The sequence below is a fragment of the Perissodus microlepis genome, chromosome 16 (genome assembly GCF_051167445.1).
Source record: "Perissodus microlepis isolate ML-2025 ecotype Zambia chromosome 16, ASM5116744v1, whole genome shotgun sequence".
Taxonomy (NCBI): Eukaryota; Metazoa; Chordata; class Actinopteri; order Cichliformes; family Cichlidae; genus Perissodus; species Perissodus microlepis.
In genome coordinates, this window is record NC_140476.1 from 9,739,388 (window position 1) to 9,755,350 (window position 15,963).

Here is a 15,963-nt window from a genome sequence, read left to right on the forward strand (position 1 = left end):
TTTGACTGGGGGCCATCTAGTCTATCCATGTTTCTTTCAGGCTCTGGTTGCCTACATCATCTCATCATCTCCTCTTACAAATGGTTACTTTTTGTCAAGGCATCCCAGCAAATGACAAGGATCATCTCTGATTATATAGATACTTAGAAAGGTATCTTGGAGTGCCATTTATAGAGGGTATGCTTTCAAGAGGCTTGTCATATTCTGCCTTTTTAAAATCCCAAAGAGCTTGAAGGTAAAAGAGATTCTTTAAAAACATCAAATTTCTTTCTCTTTTATTCAGTCCAATCCAGAAGATTTTATATTTTACATCTTTACTTAATACAAAGTTTTTAATGCATTATATATCCAGCCCACACATCCGCCATCAAACATCATCTTCATTTTAATTCAGTCATACTGCTTGTATAATGTTCTTCAGTATAATGCATTGTGAAGAGTAATGTGGACTGGATTCATCATAGCCATTAAGTCACATCTTTCCTGGAGCAAAAGATCATCAGCATGACTCACTTTCTACTGAATAATTACTCACAACGGTTCCAGTTCTACTCAGGGAGGAATATAACATATCCAGCTGGTTATGATACGAAATTTGGCTGAATTTAGACTCAGTATGTAGTGCAATATGCACTGACGAACTGATCACTCTAGTGGTTATCAGCTACAAATTCACACAGGTAATCTGCAGTCAAGTGTTCTCTTCAGTTTAGTGTTTTTATTTTATTTGGAAAGGTTCTAATTCATCTTGTCAGATCTTTCATTTAGTAATGCCTCTTATCTGCGAGCACCTCAGCGTGTTAGTTGAATAACACAAACCTCTCCTCGTTCTGCACATTATTAGACATTAGCATTCATGCAACATGCCTTGAATCTGGCATGAGGCCAGATTCACACGGACATGGAAGTATTTACCCAAGGCAAGGAAATATTTGTGATTGGATTTGAGGTTTACAGAGCCAATATGTTGCAAATTCTGACTATTATTTTAATCTCATAGTAAAGCTCTGAGCCTGAGGTTCACAACATTTTGACTGGTTTTGACTAGGCAGAAAAGCCCTGGTTGCTCTTTAAGTTGTTCTTCTACTATCTTTAAACTATTCATAGTGACATTTATCATCACTAGTCAGTTTCCAGAGGCTGCACAGTATTTGTATTAAAACATTTCTTTCTCCCAGTAGAGGCAACTGCAACTAAAATGCTGCTTACCTCAAGGAAAGTAATAGTGGTTTCTACATAGATGGTAAATGGTAAATGGCCTGCATTTGTATAGCGCTTTTCTAGTCATTAAGGACCCCAAAGCGCTTTACACTACATTCAGTCATTCACCCATTCACACACACATTCACACACTGGCGATAGCAAGCTACATTGTAGCCACAGCTGCCCTGGGGCGCACTGACAGATTGCGTGTCTGTTTTTACTTTTCAGTGTTAGAAATTAAGTCAAAGAAATATGAGATAAACCCAAGGTTAAGTGCATAATTGACTGTTTAATACACTTACATCTACCTTAAAGCAAATATATTTCATTGATGTACAGATATAAAGTTAAAAGGAAACATGTTAATGGGTAACACAATAGAAGCAGAGTTGAATTCTGGTGATTTAAAAAAATCTATGCCTTACTGTGCTGTGATCTGCTGCTCACTATCACAAGAAATATGAAAGCTGACGTGTCAGATTAGAAAAAAACACTATGGACTGTTCGTGACCAGAGAACAGAGGACAAATTTCATAGTGCATTGCTAGTTGGTAGAACCACAATGCAATGTTAATATTTTATGCTGATCATTTAAACAGTACATATGTTGTCAAGAAGAAAGGATTACATTCATAGTTGTTGACCAACCTGGTAAACAGGTTAAAAAAACGACAGTTACTCTTAAATGTAATCTGCTTAACTACCATCATGCAAAAATGCAGCCTGATATGCACCATTCACCTTAGCATGCAGTGCACATATGCGCTACGCATCTCAGCACTCAGTACTGAGAAGCATAGTGAGTTGCTATGGTTCCTAAATGCTTCCGCATTGTGATCATACCACTTAAAGTTGATCATGGAATATCTAGGAGTGAAGGAATTTCACAAACTGACTTCTGGTTCCATCCTATTACAATTCCATGTTCAAATGAGCTCAGTGAGATCTTTAGTACAATCCATTCCTTTAAAAATGCTTGTAAAAGCAGACTGAGTGGCTAGGCAGCTGATCTTAAGCACGTGTGGCACTGCATCTGAAAACAGCTCAATTCAAAGATGACTTTGATACCTTTGTCCATACAGTGTATTCGGAAACGTGATTCACTTCAAGCTGCTGAAGAAAGTCAAAGACAAGCAGCTAAAAGCCAGCCTAGATTTTGCACTGAAGGAGGATCAAGGTCTGACATACTAATGTTGCAACTTTTCATATTCAATTTTTCAATGAAGAGAAGCGTTTGAAGTAGCTATCATCTCATCTCTCACACCCTTACAACAGGATGTGAGCAACTATAATTAATAGCATGTCTGGGGGAAATAATTCAAAGTTGAATACTGTATTAGGGTCATGCCTTACCAATTCATCTCAACCTTCTAGCTCAGGGGTGGGCAACTCCAGGCCTCGAGGGCCGGTGTCCCTGCAGGTTTTATATGTGTCCTTGAACCAACACAGTTGATTTAAATGGCTAAATTAGCTCCTCAACATGTCCTGAAGTTCTCCAGAGGCCTGGTAATGAACTAATCATGTGATTCAGGTGTGTTGACCCAAGGTGAGATCTAAAACCTGCAGGACACCGGCCCTCGAGGCCTGGAATTGCCCACCCCTGTTCTAGCTCCAGTCATGGATTATGTTGAAAAAATGTATATGAACAATTCAAGTTTAATGGACCTTCAAAGGTTTTAAACCTCTACTTAATAAATAAGTTAATAAAAACATATATTTTTACACCCCAAAAATGCTGTAATTAAAAACTAATATTTCCCATATTCTTCATTTTATTGCAACCAAAATCTGAGTCTGTATAATGTTAATAATGTTGTAGAAGTAATTCTGCTCTCCATAGGAAAACTGCCTGCCACAAATCTTACTAAATACAGCCCGAGGGCTGAAAAACTCACTTCTTAGCTTGTTGTGTGATTTTTGGACTGTGTAGATTCCTGTGTCATATCCTTGATGAACATCCTCCTTCTCAGAGGATCTGTGGAAATGACTGCTACAGGCTCAAATTATTAAAAAGCCATAGGTGTTAATTGGATCATTTTGCACTCATTTAAAGGCAAGCAGCTTCCTGATGCATTCCCGAAACCAGCTGTTCTAATTTACTTATATGGCTCAAGAGAAGTTTTCAGTGCATTATTTTACTGCCTTGAGAACTTTATAGCATTTCTGCTCTCGGTATCGCTGATTTCTACGTAGCAGTATAATTACAACTGACATTTCTCAAGTGAGTTTCTATGACTTTTCGATGAAGATGGGAAAAGTGTTTGTAGTGTTCCTAGGTTAAGAGCAAGCCTCATTGACCTTTAGAGCTTCCTATTTGAATATGATTAGTTGATAGCCAAGTTAAATACCTGTGACATTTCAAAAACTGTAGTGTGAGAGTGAAATTTGCAATTGGTAAAAACACTGAATTTAAATGTAGGATTTAAACAACAAAGATTTCAGAGGCTACGTTCACTCAGCTTAGGCTTAACCAAGTCAATGAGAGGGCACATGAATGTCAAATTGTGGCATAACTGGAGCAAAGTAATTGGCAATAGAGCCATAGCTCGAGTATAGAAACAACGAAGGACATATTTAAAAAAATAATTATGAGTTATTATTATTAGTCTGTGACTTTGAGATTTTCTACCTTGCATGCGATATTTTGCAGATATTACAAAATATAATGTTCTAAAAGATTTGATTGGCTGCAAATAAAAGAAAAACAGCAAACAGAATAGGAATGCATTCAGCAAAATCAGTGTAAGCTAGAGGGTGACATAATGACAAGGAAAAATAAACTACACAATAATTTCCTCGTTTTAATGTCCATCTTTTTTAGTTTAAAGGTGAGCAAAAAGGTGAAGAAAAAACCTGATGCACTGCATCAATATAGGTTCTGACTTTAGAAAAGCAGAGGAAGCTATGAAACCTTCAAAATCTCATCCAACATAAAATGCACTCAGTTGTGAGTCTACTTTGAAGTTGTGAGTCAGAACATATGAGTGCATGTAGGGTCTGCATGGTGCTAGCTCTGGCTTTTCATTTCTATTAAAGCAAATACTAAGTAGCCCGTGATGGCTGGACTTGCTACATACATTAATAAGAGACTAGTGACATGATGAAATTGTCAAGAAAGCACAGAAAGGTTCATCTAATGATATTCACTGAACAAATTGCTGTCTTCCTTAACGTTTCTGCCATTTGCTTGTTAGAGGAGCAGTTCAGAAAGGACTATTAGGTCTCATTAAGTAAAGACGGTATATAGATGGAAGAGCAACGCTGAAAATAGGTGAAATGGTAGCAGCTGGGAAATATAAAGTGAAGAGAATGCACTGATTTAGGGCTACAACTTGCCTCTTGTTTCTAAACCTTTTCCACAGGTTTCTCCTGGTCCCGACAGTCCACGTCTCACAGATTCAGGAACTAGAGAACAGCTGCTCCATTTGTGCGTCCTCCACCTAGACCGAAACGCGAAGGAAGAAGAACTTTAGGCTGGCAGCGGCTTGTTACAGTTTTAAGTACAGAAACGCTAAAGGTGTCATTATATTCTTCTCAGAAGTGCGAGTTTGTAGCCGTGAACTGGACCACAGGAAGCACTGAATGTGGAAAAATGGAAGTGAGGGCCATTCTTGATTTTACAATGAAAATAAAAATATGGCATTGAATTTGCCCAGTTTGTGAAGGTCACATTGCTCTATTGGTATTTTATTGAAAACACTTCTGCTTGAATTCTTGGTGTTTTTTGTTGTTGTTGGGTTTTTTTTTTTTTTGGGGGGGGGGGGGTTAAACTCAGTTAAACGCTTAACTGTGTCTTATGGTTAAACGCTCATTCTTGCACATGAATGGTTAGTGTGAAGTGCATGTACCTGACCAGGCCAACTGCCAACAACTTTCCAGCATATCTATTGCTAGTGGTGTTTGAGACGGAGCAGTATGCTGAAGACATGAAGATATAGGTGTTTGAAGGAGTTTAAATCTGAGCAGATTTTGGAGGAAACCAAACTGGCAACAAATCTGAAAGCATCACACTGAGCTGAGACATCCAGCCATTGTTGGGAAGTATCTCCAAATGAGACTATTACTTAAAAGTAAGACCATGAAGCCAGCAGCTGTAAATGTTTCTCTAAAGCTGTTTTACATTTGTAATGTCATTTGTTTTTTAAGGTATTTGTCCTGCGATTCTATAAACAGTATTTTTATTTATTTATTTATTTATTTTTTCTAACCTTGGGACATGGTAGTAGTTTGAGAATTTATGACGAAAACAGGTTGACCTTGTATTCAAAACACAGATGAATAGTTAGATTTTTTAAGGAATATAGCATATCAAGCAGAGCAAATGAAGATGAACACATATTTTACCAGTCATACTCCTCTAGTGAATGTCAAATATCAAGTTTCTGATGTTAAAGCTTGTGGCTATGTTACATAGCTGAAGCTCATTCCCAGGTAATTACACAGGTCTGCAACCGAAAAGCTGCATAGGGTTTTTTTGACTGTTTCTTGTAGATTTTTACTTATTTTAAAAATTCCATCCTGTTTTCTTGCAAAACTTATGTTTTTAGTGTAATTAAATGTACAATTTCCCTTTTTAAACTGAAATCTGTGATCCTATAATTGAGTCAAAAAAACCATAACCAGTAATGATTTCTTATGTTAATTTAATATTTCTAAGAGCGAGACTGAAGAGAAATACAAACAGAAAATGTGAGGAATTGAGGGTGGGTTGGTGGGTGGGGGTTATGGTGGTTTGGCGGTGTGAGGAGCTCAGATGATCGTGTGCCAACAGGTTTATTTTGTTCATAGCGAAAGGTAAAGAATCTCAGAAAAATTATGCATTTCATTGCTTTTTTAAATTTAAACTCCACATATTTTGCAAATAACTGTACATGATGAAGGGAAATGGAGATCATTTTTGCATTCATCACCGTAAAAAACATAAAATTTACCAAAACTATCCCATGCAGCTGAAATTTTTTTTATCAACCTGTGTTAGTATTATATTATCATTCAAAATTGCAATTTTATATTTGTATGTGTTTTTAACCATGTATCGTAACATCTGAATATAAACCAGAATTTGTATTTACTTACCTGTTTATTCTTCCATCTTGTGCCATTTAAACCTCATCATTTAACTCTAATAATGCACCCTAGTCATGATTTCAAAAATAGCTCACTCACTTCTTACCGTGTGCACTTATATGGCAGATAAGCTGAGTTAACTTGTCCTTGGATTAAAAAAGAAAGCAGTTCATTATAAATAGTGCTTTTACCTATACACTGGACATACACGAAGTGATTCACACTCTCTCTCTTCGTAAAGTGTGTCGGGACACTCTTGACCTCCATTAGCAGCCCTCTGAATGATGGTCCTGTATCGAGACTGTGTGGCGGCGGTTGCATTTTCTGTTAAACATGAAAGATAATCTTCACAAAAAGGCTGCGTTCAATGACAGATTATTTGCACAGCTGAATTTAAGTGAACATTTCCAAGGAGGAATAGGACGTAAAATGATACCGAGACAAGTGCCTGACAAATGTCTTGGACGCAAAATAAATGATGCATCAATATCACCACTGTGCTCTAATATCTCAAAGAGGGGAAAAAAACAAGTGGTCTCAAAATTGTTCCGATGCTGATTAGCATGCCCTTGTAGCAGCGATGTCCTCCACTTCACTGCAGTCTGTTTTCGGACACACCGCACTGTAATGGCTTCATTTGGCTCAGGCTCCAAGGCTCATTACACAGCACTAATTACTAAACATTGAAAATGGTGCAATTAAGAAAGAGATTACATCATCAACAGACCCAATGGACTACAGCATATTTACACAGATGAGATGCCTGCTCAATTCTTCTAAAAACAATTACATACTTTTTGATTTCCGAGACATTACAGTACACATATTGAAACCCATTAAATATCCATTCTTTTCTCTCTATGTGCTAGGTTAATGTAATGGACAGTTAAAACTGTTGTTTACAATTAAATGTAATTCTTGACAACACTTTGCGTGTATTGCACTGTCCATTTTTCTAAGAAGCCTCTTGCCATCATTGTAAGCATGTGAAGCCAAGTGCATCATATTTGAATTCTTGAGATTTTTGCACCATCATTTTTTTCAATGAAAAATCTGAATATATCGTACATTACATTTTCAAGCAATTCATTGCAAAAAGGAAAAAAAAAAATCTGTATGTAGCAACTTTGATACAAAGTAAAACCCATGTATGAAAATGTATATTTAATTTTGAATTTTCTGGCAATTATTTTATAGGTCAGGCTTAAAGGGATAACATATACAGTGATGTATACCTTCTTGAAGTTTACCTTATACAATCTACTGATGTGTCTTGATGCATGCTCAATCATCCAGGTAAGTAAATCCCAAAAGAATGATTCTGTTCATCTGGACGTAGCGTTTTCAGACCAAACCAAACCAAACAACCTTCTGCGGTTGTTTTTAATCCAGAACAACTGCAGAAGAGCAACGTCGTCAGGCTCCGCAGTCTATTTACACCTACAGGCCAGTGGTCACTATTTCAGTGATGAGGATGTACACATCCTGGACAGGGAGGAACGCTGGTTTCAGCGGGGATTCAAGGAGGCTATTTACGTGAAAAGGGAAAGACCATCTCTGAATCGAGGAGGGGGCCTAAGGGTACATCTTTCGCCATTTTACAATGCGGTGATTGCAGCCATTCCCCAACTCTCTGTGAATGGTACTCATGGTCATTGATCAATAGTCTTTGATCAGTAGTTGGTGATCAATGGTCATGACAATTTGCATATTAATGATCAAGGAGCTGACCTCACAGCCCATTGCTCATTCAGTGGGCTAGGTTCAGTTATTGTGTAAAAGGTTGGGGAAACCTGCAGTCAGCTGAGACTGAAGAAGTCACTTTGATGAATAACGAAACGTTTCTCCCACAGAAAACGCTACGTCCAGATGAACAGAATCAACCTTTTGGGATTACATTGATGTCAAATTAAAATCAGTTTCTAGATAGATTATAAGTAATCAACTGATTACTTATAATCTAATCTATAATCTATCTATCTATTGTGAAAGTATGAAATGTGTGTTTATTTGAATAGGTTATTTGTGCTCCTGAAACAAGGAATTTATATATTCAACCCCAATATATTGATAATTTACCAATTTTAAAAGATTTTACTCTGGATACTGATTAATTTTAAAAAGACTGTTAAGCTATTAGAGAGGCAATTGTAAAATAAATTTCTAGAAAATCCTGTCAGTGAGCTACCTGGAAGGCAGGTTGATGGGCAAGTTGTCCATTCACTGAAAGGCGTCACAATGCAGTCTCTCTTGCAGGGTAGCAAACAAGGACGGACGGTTTCCGGACGGGAAGAATCTGAACATCTAAACATACAAACAAACAGTGGTCTTAAATTCTCTTCAGCCCCCAGGTTATGAATGATAAACATCCTGGGTCTCACTAGTAAGAGGATAGCACAGTAAAACAACTGCCCTGTCCTTGACATCACACATCTCCCCACAGAAAACATGATTGATTACATGTGCCTCTGCCTGCATGCTCAAGCAAACGCTACACAAATATAGAAATTTACAGTGTTCTCACACATTCAGTCTACAAATATTACTCATAAAAAAAAAAAAAATCAAATCCTCTCCCAATTATTAATTATTCAAGCCTACAAAGTGCCTGCATGCTTCACAGTGCATTTTCACTTTTAAATCCCAGTTTCACTAAAACTAGACTAATCAATATTTCTTTATGCTAGATTTGTAGCCCACAGTGGCATCAACTAGTGGCTGTATGTAGGTGATATTTTTGTAACTAAAAATCTCCGTTTTCTGTTACCTAAACAAAATATCAGCAATGGCAATGTATCTATAAATAGTGGAAACAAATTTATGATCAATTTAAATGTCCCAGTGAGTGGATTTATTTTACATATACAGAGCAGCCAGGGCCATTTTTTGTTACCAACAAGACAAGCGAAAGAGTGCTCCAGCGGAAAAAAACCAATCAAACACGGCTGCTAATTAACCTGAGAAACAAGGATATGCAAACTGTTTACCAATAGATCATTCCTGCTACACCAAACACATCATTACCAGGTTTTAATGAGCATCTGACTGACTTTTAACAATTTCCTTGTCTTAATTCATGCTGGCACATCTCTTGTGTAACATATCTGTAACAGCCCTCTGGCTGTGTTGTGTTTTGTGTGTCATGCAACCTTGAATTGGTGCGGATTAATGCAGCTATGTAAAATCAAGTAATTCATAAGCTTTGATGTCTTCATCAACCAGCAGCCAACTCCTGTCCTCAATGCACAAACACACATGAAATTTCACATTTCGTTTCAGAGCCAGTGACTTCCTTTGCCCAACAACCAGATCCAGGTCTCACTAGAGACCCAGCATGGCGCCACATCCTACTGACTGCAAAAAGCCAGCACGCACAGCAATGAGATCAAAGTATGCCAAAGCATAAGGAGGAAAGATACATAAAACCCATCATTCCCCAGCTTTATCCCTACTCTTCTCTCTCTCTCCCTTTGCAGTGATGTATGCCAGAGGGCATGACAACGCAACAGAGCAGCTGGGGTATATTGTGTGATTTTCCCAAAATGAGGGAGTTAGATCCACTGTCAAGGCCACAGTGTTCAGCATCATTATTCATTATTCATCATTATTAATAATATTAATAGTATGTGTGTGTACTGTATGAAGTTTCATCACTGTCAATTTTATTATTTACACACTGAAAATCAATCTGTTTTTCTGGGGGCTCTGTATTGATACCAACAAAAAAAAAAACAACTAATATTTTTGTTGAGCCACTGCTCACTGCGGAGATTACTGCTCAGCATGAAATGCTAAGATGTTTGCTGACTGAAGTGACCCTTCAAACAGAACAGCAACAGCTGTATTCTGAAACATTTTCCAACTCAAAGCTTAACAATTCAGAAATCACAGTTTGAGATAAACAGGGGTTAACGCAGAATTGCAGCTCGCCTACCTACTCAGTTTTTCTTGCTTTTTTAAATCCAGAACATAATCTGTTAGAACGTATAGGATGTTTCTTGGGTATAAATATAATTTATGTCAAATCTGCGTTTTTCGATAGAGTCAGACAGTCACAGCATAATTTGGAAAGATGGCAGAAAGACCCGACTTTGGTGCACAAATACATTAAAAAACTGACTCTTACTGACAATCAAAATCATCTATGATGAAGAACAACATGCATATCTATTCACTAGGTGCTGTTCCATTCAACACTCTGGTGGTATATGAATATCAAAGACATGGTTCACAGGATACTGTACAGGCGAGAGCTCCTGGTGGAGCAGAAATGACAGCTTTCATTAAAGCCTCTGTGGCGGCAGATAGGACAAGCATTAGAAAAAAAGCCTCTTCATAATCTATTCTACAGCCCTGTCAATAGCATATCAAGCTAAAGAAGAGCAATCTTTGTGAATTATTTATAAATCTGTCTTCCTGCTGTGAAGATCACTATAACATCATTATAGTGACAGCACAAAAGCCCTTAGCAGAGTTTGATATTGTATTGCTGAAAGAGGAGTAGATAATGGTGGAGCAGAAGCAAAATGAATCTCTGGTTCACAAAAACAAATGAAAAGAAACACTAAACACACAGAAGGAAAAAGGATAAAACCAGACCTCAATACACAAAACTCTGGGATATTATTTCACAGTGAAGCAAGTCCTCTGGGTCATCTGTTAGTAACTAAAAGCATACGCTAGATATCTACAAGTAAGGTGGTTTTGGAAAATGGAGACTGTGTTCTTAAGTGATTTTTTTTTTGTAAGAGAAACATCCCATCTTCCCCTTGATTTTACAAAGCTCCTTTTCTCCTCACCTATAATTTAGCATTCATTTCTCTCAGGGCCTATTTTCAGCTTCTAAAAATAAGCAGAGCAGCACAGTAAAAAGATACTCTGATACAGAAGTGCAATTTTCATACTGACAAAATAAGTCATCTCCCAGAACTGAAGAATATACGTTGTATAAGTTGAAAAATATCTCATGTAACTTAGTGGAGAGGGGTAGCATGGGTAGTGGCCTTAACGAGTGCCCTTCAAGTTTTAATTTTAATTACCATAAACATCAGGTGGGGGGCTGAGACCACATATTCACCTCATTTGTTCAAGAGCAAATGCACGGAGGTCAAATTGTGACTCATAACAAATCTCGTGAATATCCATCAATATGCTGATGACACAGTTAATTACTCATCAGCACCCTATTATTTGGCAAAGACCAAAAAACAGCTTCTCAGGAGGAGAACCTTATACCCAATGTGAAACATAGGGACAGAAATGTTACAGTTTAAGTTGGCTTCACGGCCTCAGAGACTTTGTATTTTGCAGCCATTGATTCAACTATGCATTCTGCACCTTATACGAGTGCTTAAGGATAATCTGAGGTCACCGCACTACAAGCTTAAGCTGAACTTAGAAGTACATCTTTCAAAAGGATTATGATCCTAAGCATAATAACAAATACACAAAGGATAAAAAAGCCCAGTCAATGTCCAGATTTAAATCCGATTGAAATGCTGTGTTAGGATTTGATACAACATGGAAGGAAGACAACGAAAGGCATTGACATTATATAATATAAAAAAATATATATAAAATATAATATAATATAAATATATAATAATATAAAAAATATATAAAAAAATATAATAATATAAAAATTATTATATATATTTTTAAATATTTTTTTTCATTAAAGAGTGGACTTCCTGTTTTCAATATTCATAAATGCAGACATAATAAACAGGCAATTTCTGCTAGTTTCAAGATTGCATATTAAGTACATATAACTCAAGTGCTCAAATGTGATGGGCCAATGGAACTCAGACTACAAGAGAAACCAAATTTTGTAGCTGTCCTATGAAAATCTATATAAAGATATCTGTTTATGGAGAATATATAGTCACTATGTATAAGTGAGTTAAGTGTTTGCTAATTAAAATTAAACAAAATTTTAAAAAAAGGGTCAAAATCGTCTATTTGATGTGCAATGGCGTGGAAAAGTGTTTGCCCCCTTCCTGATTTCCTTTTTTTTTTTTTTTTTGCATCTTCACATCACTGTACTTACTTTTTCAAATGACTGGATATATAATTCTATATAAAAAATAAACTGACATTACAAAGAAAAATACTGAATCAGAGTACATAAAATTCAAAAAAGTCCATATATCAAATCATTTGCATAGACTCCACCTTTTATTTACGACTGGACCAGCATTCATCTTCACACAGATGACTTTGCGGATCTGAACCCCGACAGCACAGGTTATGGTCCCATTCTGGAGGCTGGTTCCATTGAGAGCCATAGAGGTATCCTCAATACATGGACCCCATGCTGAAGCTTCCCAGTGAAATACCACACAAGGATGGTCATTGCAGACTCTCCATTGCTCCAGAGCTGGACCCGCTGGACAAGCTTTTCCATCTGTATATCAACACATAAGAGTAGAAAACTGTGAAATACACAGAATGTACAACATGGCATTCAGAAAAAGCTGCACTAAATCACTCCAACACAGTTTCATTATTATGCAGAGTACATGTGATTTGACCAAAACAAATCTAATGGATTCTCTTAAAGTACAAGATGTATTTGATCGATGGAAGTAAAAAAAGTGCCAATATTATCACTCTACCATGAGCTGCTTATTGACATACTGTAGCAAATATTTGTTTTTTGGGTTAGCTGAGCAAGCACTTTTCAAGTTTCAACTTCTAGAAGTTCGAATTACAAACTCAGTCACAGCAAGGCCAATGTGAAAGTCTTCCTTTGGTAATTCATTGACTGCCAAAGCACAACAATGTTTATGCTCCGTGTCCTGGTTAGTGTATGTGTATATATACATATATATATGTATATATACATATATGCCACTGTCTGGTGACAGTGGCAGAGAAGAGGACCTTAAAGAAACTGATGGACATTATGAACAATGCCGGGCATCCTCTGCACACGGTCGTAAACAATCAGAGGAGCCTATTCAGCGACAGGCTGCTTCTCCCCAAGTCAAAAACCAACAGACTTAAAAACTCCTTTGTCCCACACACCATCAGACTGTTTAACTCCTCACTGGAGGGGAGAGGGAGGAGAAACAGGGGGACAAGGGAGGGCGGGAACAACTGAGTTGTAGGTGCTTTTCTACACTGTGCAATATTTGCAATATTTGCAATATTTGTTTTTTGTTTTGTCTTTTTTCTTATATTTGACTGTGCAATAACCACTGTGCAATATACTCACTCAAATGAGCAATCCTATTTATCCATATTGTATATTCTGTATCTATATATGTGTATATGTGTATATATGGTGTATTTATGCTTATATCCTTACTCTCATTCCCCTTAATGTATCTGTAACATGCAACTTCTTTCAGTGCTTTGCTACTGGAAACTGAATTTCCCGGAGGAACCCACCCGAGGGATTAATAAAGTTTCATCTAATCTAATCTAATAAAACCTCCAAAGTAATCATTTCTTCATTTACAGTTTATGTAAAATACCTGAGTTCTATGTATGTATCATTGCTTTCTGGCTAAAGGATTGTTTACAGTGGTGTTCACAGTGGTAATTTACTTTTGTTTAGGGCCTACAGTAGTCAGGGCAGGGACTCTCTGGTCGAAATGGAGGGAAAAAATGGACAGCTCAGTTGATTAAGTATGATAGATGTGATATCTGGAGAGGGAACTGTAGTGTGCTGTGACTTATAGAAAAGTAAGGATGAGCTGAACCACAACCAAATATTGTATATACTTATACCTTCCAGTCCAATTTGTATTTCTGAGGGCTTCTACAGTATTCTGTCAGACGCTGTTACAAAAATGTATCCTTATAAACACAAATGCAGCATTAATACCCACGTACACATACCCACACACACATCAGCTCCGTCAGCAAGCTGATAGCCAGTAACAATGTAATAAGCAACATAGTTTGGAACCTGGCTTAAGCTGTGAGATTCTTTCATCAGCTGTTGTTGCAGATATGCGTTTAGTTACAGGGATTAATGGCTGCTAGCTGGCTGCCAAGGCTTTGCTGACTGACTTGAAAACACAACACAAAGTAAGAAAAGCACTGTTGGGAAGAAAAGAGTCTCTGATAATGAATGGTCAACTCAAACTTCAAATGTTTGTGAGATGAAAAACAACTAAATGAGACTCGCACACAAAAAAAACCCAGATAAAGATTCGAGCTCAATCAATCTTTACTCTTCTTATTTGCCGAGTCTAGTTTTGTGTTAGCCGTGGCATTCCTCAGTTTGAGTCCCTCTAACAATAGTAATATATCCCAAAGACACTGAGCTCCCTGCTAATGAAAATGTTACTGGATTTTTTCTTTTATATCTGTATTTACAAGCTACTTCTTAAAATCTCCAAAGATCAGTGTTTTCACGCTTTCTGTCATCCAGTCAGTGTAGTACTGAACCTCATAGATACCAAAAGGTATACATTATTTTCAACAACTACAGTAATAATACATCTTCTTGTTACTTCTGCCCTTTTTTCTGCAGTATTTCCAATGAGATGACGTGTTAACGACAGTTATAATCCAAACTTTTTCTACCTATTTGCCATATATTAATATCAACTTTAAAAATCTAGCTTCATTAAAAGTAAAACCAAGTTAAAAATAACTCCAGTAAACAAAGCAAAGAAGTTCTTTATTAGTATCAGATGAGAAAGAGTCAAAGAGATCAAAGGGAATTTTGGATTACCTTTTTGTGGGATGGCTAAAACAGTGCGAGTGCGGCTCTGTCTACCCTCTGCCGTCTTACTGGCACAGCTGTGTGAGCAGGTGGACCAGGAGGACCAGGGGCCAACCACACAGTCTGCAGAACAGGGCACCTCGCAGGCTTCTTCTGCAAGTGGAGGGCCTTCCACACAGTAGGCATCGGGCACATCTTCTCCTGAAAAAGGCAAGATAAGATAACTGAAATCAGCCTAAAGGCTCAAATAATCCAGTTGACACTCGCTACACTTAGTATCTCATCTTGATCTAACAGCTATCAGATAGGGAAATAACCTTGTGCAAACTAAACCAAAACACACTGGCGCTAGAATGAAATCCCAGCTGAAGTATACATCAAATAACAAATGTATATTGGAAGCAGAAAGTGGTATAACCCAAGGCCCTATGACTCTGGGTTGATCAGATTAAAACCTTAAAGCCTGGTCTTGCTCACATTAAATGCAGAGGTAAATGAACCCACAACATACTGCGCTCCTAATACATCAGCCCCCTCCAGAGGATACCAGATCTTTCATCATGCTGAATGAAAGTGTAAATGCAATTCACATGAAGTACAACACAGGAATACAACACATAGTGTGATATTTGGTCAGCTACTTTATATTCTGTGCTCGTCTCAGTTTTACCATTTTTGTTAGGCCTGAATTATCTCTGAAGAACACACAGACGTGCACTTGTGACACTGGACAAGATAATAAGTGGATCCTGCTGGATCTAGCTGACACAATTGACACATGTTGATACCATTACATTCACCCTGTGACAAATTCAAGTCATGTCTACATCAGCTCTGAATGTGAACACATGGTAATGCACGTATAGGGGAGGATGATGTGTTTATTGCAATTTGGAGCACTTAGACTGTTTTCATTCTTCAAAATTAATCCCTAAAATTCTTTTTTTGTGCTATTGATAAAGTTTGCCAAGAGCATGTTACAGATGGTAAAAGCAAGTAAGCGGGCATCC

At 37.3% G+C, this 15,963-nt stretch overlaps 1 protein-coding gene across 2 annotated transcripts in view; it reads right to left on the bottom strand.

Moving 5' to 3' along the window:
• The window catches only part of thsd7ba (thrombospondin, type I, domain containing 7Ba), a 185,870-nt gene that overhangs the window by 60,588 nt on the left and 109,319 nt on the right, over positions 1–15,963 (bottom strand). For both annotated transcript variants that reach the window (XM_084954740.1, XM_084954741.1), the window contains exons 9-13: positions 14,963–15,154; positions 12,445–12,676; positions 8,459–8,574; positions 6,462–6,594; positions 4,540–4,643 (exon numbers count right to left, since the gene is read on the bottom strand). In XM_084954740.1, coding sequence (XP_084810866.1) covers positions 4,540–4,643; positions 6,462–6,594; positions 8,459–8,574; positions 12,445–12,676; positions 14,963–15,154 — 777 coding nt within the window. The remainder of the gene's footprint in view (positions 1–4,539; positions 4,644–6,461; positions 6,595–8,458; positions 8,575–12,444; positions 12,677–14,962; positions 15,155–15,963) is intronic.